Source organism: Rhagoletis pomonella, unplaced genomic scaffold (assembly GCF_013731165.1).
Source record: "Rhagoletis pomonella isolate Grant_MI unplaced genomic scaffold, Rhpom_1.0 Rhpom_scaffold_00007, whole genome shotgun sequence".
In the NCBI taxonomy this organism is placed as follows: Eukaryota; Metazoa; Arthropoda; class Insecta; order Diptera; family Tephritidae; genus Rhagoletis; species Rhagoletis pomonella.
In genome coordinates this window covers 14,872,663-14,875,973 of record NW_023458561.1, presented here as the reverse complement: position 1 = coordinate 14,875,973, position 3,311 = coordinate 14,872,663, and the positions used below count along the sequence as shown (strand labels likewise).

The 3,311-nt window shown below is 36.6% G+C and overlaps 1 protein-coding gene across 1 annotated transcript; it reads left to right on the top strand.

The window, feature by feature from the left end:
* The first annotated feature begins 412 nt into the window (after positions 1-412).
* LOC118742362 (60S ribosomal protein L38) lies at positions 413-889 on the top strand. The gene is made up of 2 exons (XM_036474381.1): positions 413-559; positions 628-889. The coding sequence occupies exon 2, from the start codon at positions 628-630 to the stop codon at positions 838-840; it is 213 nt and encodes a 70-aa protein (XP_036330274.1). The 5' UTR covers positions 413-559; the 3' UTR covers positions 841-889.
* Positions 890-3,311: the final 2,422 nt, after the last annotated feature.

The following is a 3,311-nucleotide window of genomic DNA, read 5'->3' as shown; positions in this document are numbered from 1 at the left end:
AATTGGTTACAGAATTTGCCCCAGGCAAAAATAATATCGTCCGATTCAGCTGGAACAAAAATGCTTCAAACAAGTAAGAGTTTCTCTGTATTATGGCCTCGGACCGACATATATACATCGTTCATATGAATCAGTAATAAAAGCTCTATTGGCTATTGATAGACGAGTCTCCCCTGAACCGTTTTTTCCATATTTTTGGCCTATATGCGCTTTTATTCGAAACCTAAATGTTTCGGTACCGAGTATCGAGAGCATTGGATACTTTTTAAATCAGTCACTGATGTTGTTTGGCGCAAAAATAAGTAATGAGAAAATGGCTTTGCCATACTCGATATCGAAAAAAAAGTCGATGTCAGCAAAAAAAAACCAATTACTCGATATATCGATACTGACATCGATATATTTGCAGTTCTAATTGTGACATCCGGAAGTTGTGTTCATCGACTTTCCGAAAAATGGCCGTCCTCCTCTTTCTTTCGAAACGTGGAAAACGTCAACATTGGTTGGTTTTCTCCTGTTGCAAAATATATTTTGTTGAATTTGGCAATAGCCGTGCAAAGTAAGTGTTATTTATTGAAATATTTTAATCTTGTCTTAGAAAACATTAAATTTATTTATTTGTGACAGATGCCGCGTGAAATAAAAGAGGTGAAAGATTTCCTGAATAAGGCTCGTCGCGCCGATGCGCGTGCCGTGAAAATCAAGAAAAATCCTACTAATACCAAATTCAAGATTCGCTGTTCGCGATTTTTGTACACTTTAGTGGTGCAGGACAAAGAGAAGGCCGAGAAAATCAAGCAATCATTGCCACCGGGCTTACAAGTTAAGGAAGTTAAGTGAATGGCCTTTTCTAATCGTGTGATAGTTCAATAAAGTTTGGAACATCAAGTCTTGCTTGTATTTTATGACTGCTTAAAAATCTTATGTGTAGTTTGTTGAAGGAAATTCATATATTGTATAAATGGGCGTTTACATTGTTCCACTTTCACATACTACATTAAGAATGATTAGTTAAGAACCGTTTACACCATTCATTATTAAGTTTAATAATGGCTGTGTAACAGAAATGCATCAAGCCAAATCTTCGTTCACATAACTCACGGCACCTCTGGTGCTCCCCTTAGCTGAAAAAGACGACAACGTTGATGGATGAACCGACCCGAGCGAGATTTAGTAGCCGCTTAAACAACAACATCGTTCCCATGACAGTTGGGTCTATCTAACCCGAACGACCCAGATCTATATATAGACAAGGACTCGCTCCATTGGTGCATTCCAAAACATCAAAATACAAGGCATCAGTCTTTTTCTAAACCTCGGTAGACTTCTTTTGGAAATCACCCCATTTCTATGAAAACTGGCGAATTTGTATGCTGTTACAAAAACCTCTAGTGTTTTTATTTCAAAACTTTACCTGTGCTCGTATGGAATATTAGCTTATGTCGGAAAGCTGCCTTAGTATAATGTGGCATTCCCCTTATTCTTTAAACAACAAGGAATTTTTTGATGAGACTTAATAAAAATGCCTTGCTAGTATCGGAACTATTTCCTGCACGTTTATTTGCCAAAAGTTCTTCAACGACTCTGCGTCAGTGAGTCAATCGCAATGGTATGCTGCATTATACTAAATCCAGCCTTTCGACATAAGTTACTATTTCATACGAACACAGTCATTTTGTTGATTAGACTTTTGTTAAGTGTTGAAGTTTATCATTGCCTGCCAAGGGGCGACCGCTTTTAGAAATAACGGGTTAAGTGCTGAATACGTACATTTAAAAAAATTAGCTCTGATCCAATACTTTTCGTGAAAAATCCTGTAAAACTGTCAAACAGCAAAATTACTCTCTGAAGTGAGAGTAAAAAGTAAGTAACAATCATATATGTAATACTTCTATATTGGCAGTAAGCTATCTTCTCAATGTGTAAGCATTCCGAAATCAAAGCGAGACAGTCTAGTACCGTTTTTGTTAATGTATTGTGTACTTGAGTGTCGTTTTCTTTCGTACGTGTTTATTGATATATCTGTACTGTAGTGTTTTCGGACGGTACTAGCTCTTACTGCCAATATAGGAGTATTACATATATCAAGGCGCATCCATACAAGGTGGTGTTGATTGCATATAAGTAAAAGTCCCGTGTATTTTGTTATTGCTTTTTGGTACAGGAGGATGTCAAAACGAAAGGGAATAGGAGATAATTTTCATCATTTGCTTTTGTTGACATCCTAAAGTTTCGCCACTTCGTCTTGGATGACATTCTCCTGTACTAGTGTAGAGACAAAAATATCCAACCAGCTGATCAATCAACACCACCTTGTATTGATGCGCCTTGACATATATGGTAACAATAAAAAGTACGGGAACAAAAAAAAACCATTTTTCCTGTAAAAACGTCAACCAGTGATTGCTTGACACTTTTCATGATTTCACCAGAAGAAAAAGTTCGGGTAAAATCTTGCAACTTCATTCTCTACACAACTCTCCAAAAGTCGCTCTCATTTACAGGATTTTGGAGTACGGGAACATTTTTCCTGCAACTACCTGCAAGTTCGTGTAAAATCCTGTAAGTTCATGGAGTACTGGATCAGAGCTATTATTGACATAGCAAATTTTAATTTTTGCTGCAAGTGCTGTCAAACCAATCAAGTGTTGCCGTGTGGCCCGTTTTTTGGCGAATTTGTATAGAATTATAAAAATTTGTTTTTGTTATTTTTATGGCTTTATAACAATTATATTGGGTACTGTTTAGTAAGTGGCCCACCTATTTCGGGGTATTGCGTCCAAAGGGGTGACCCGATCAAAAAAAAATTGCACACACTTGTAGATAAGGGTCTACCCATTATTTTAACATCCACTATTGTAATTTTTGGTCACTAATTTATTTACAAATTGGGTTTGAAATATGCCTTTTTTTGTAAAATTCGGAATTTAGCGTACTTTTATCACTCCTATTTTCCTTAAAGCAGCTACTTCACCAATGCATTTTTATATTCCCCTTCACTTTAAACTTTATTCGACTTGTTACAACTTTCTTAATTACTTTAATTTTAACCTATCAATCACAATTTATTAAATAAAAACACCTTCAAAACCACGCGTCTGCCTTTGGTTGCATATGCAAATTAAATGGCGGTGTTTAGCTGTCAAACTGCTAAATATACAAGAAGGATGAGAGACAAAAGAAAATATGATATAACCCAGTCAGCATTTCTTTGGCAACACAGAAGAGAATTCTACGTAGTGAGGGTTATAATCCCTAAGTGCAGCCGAAGGCCGCCTACGCAGAAAGGTGTTCTCTGCAAAAGGTGTTCA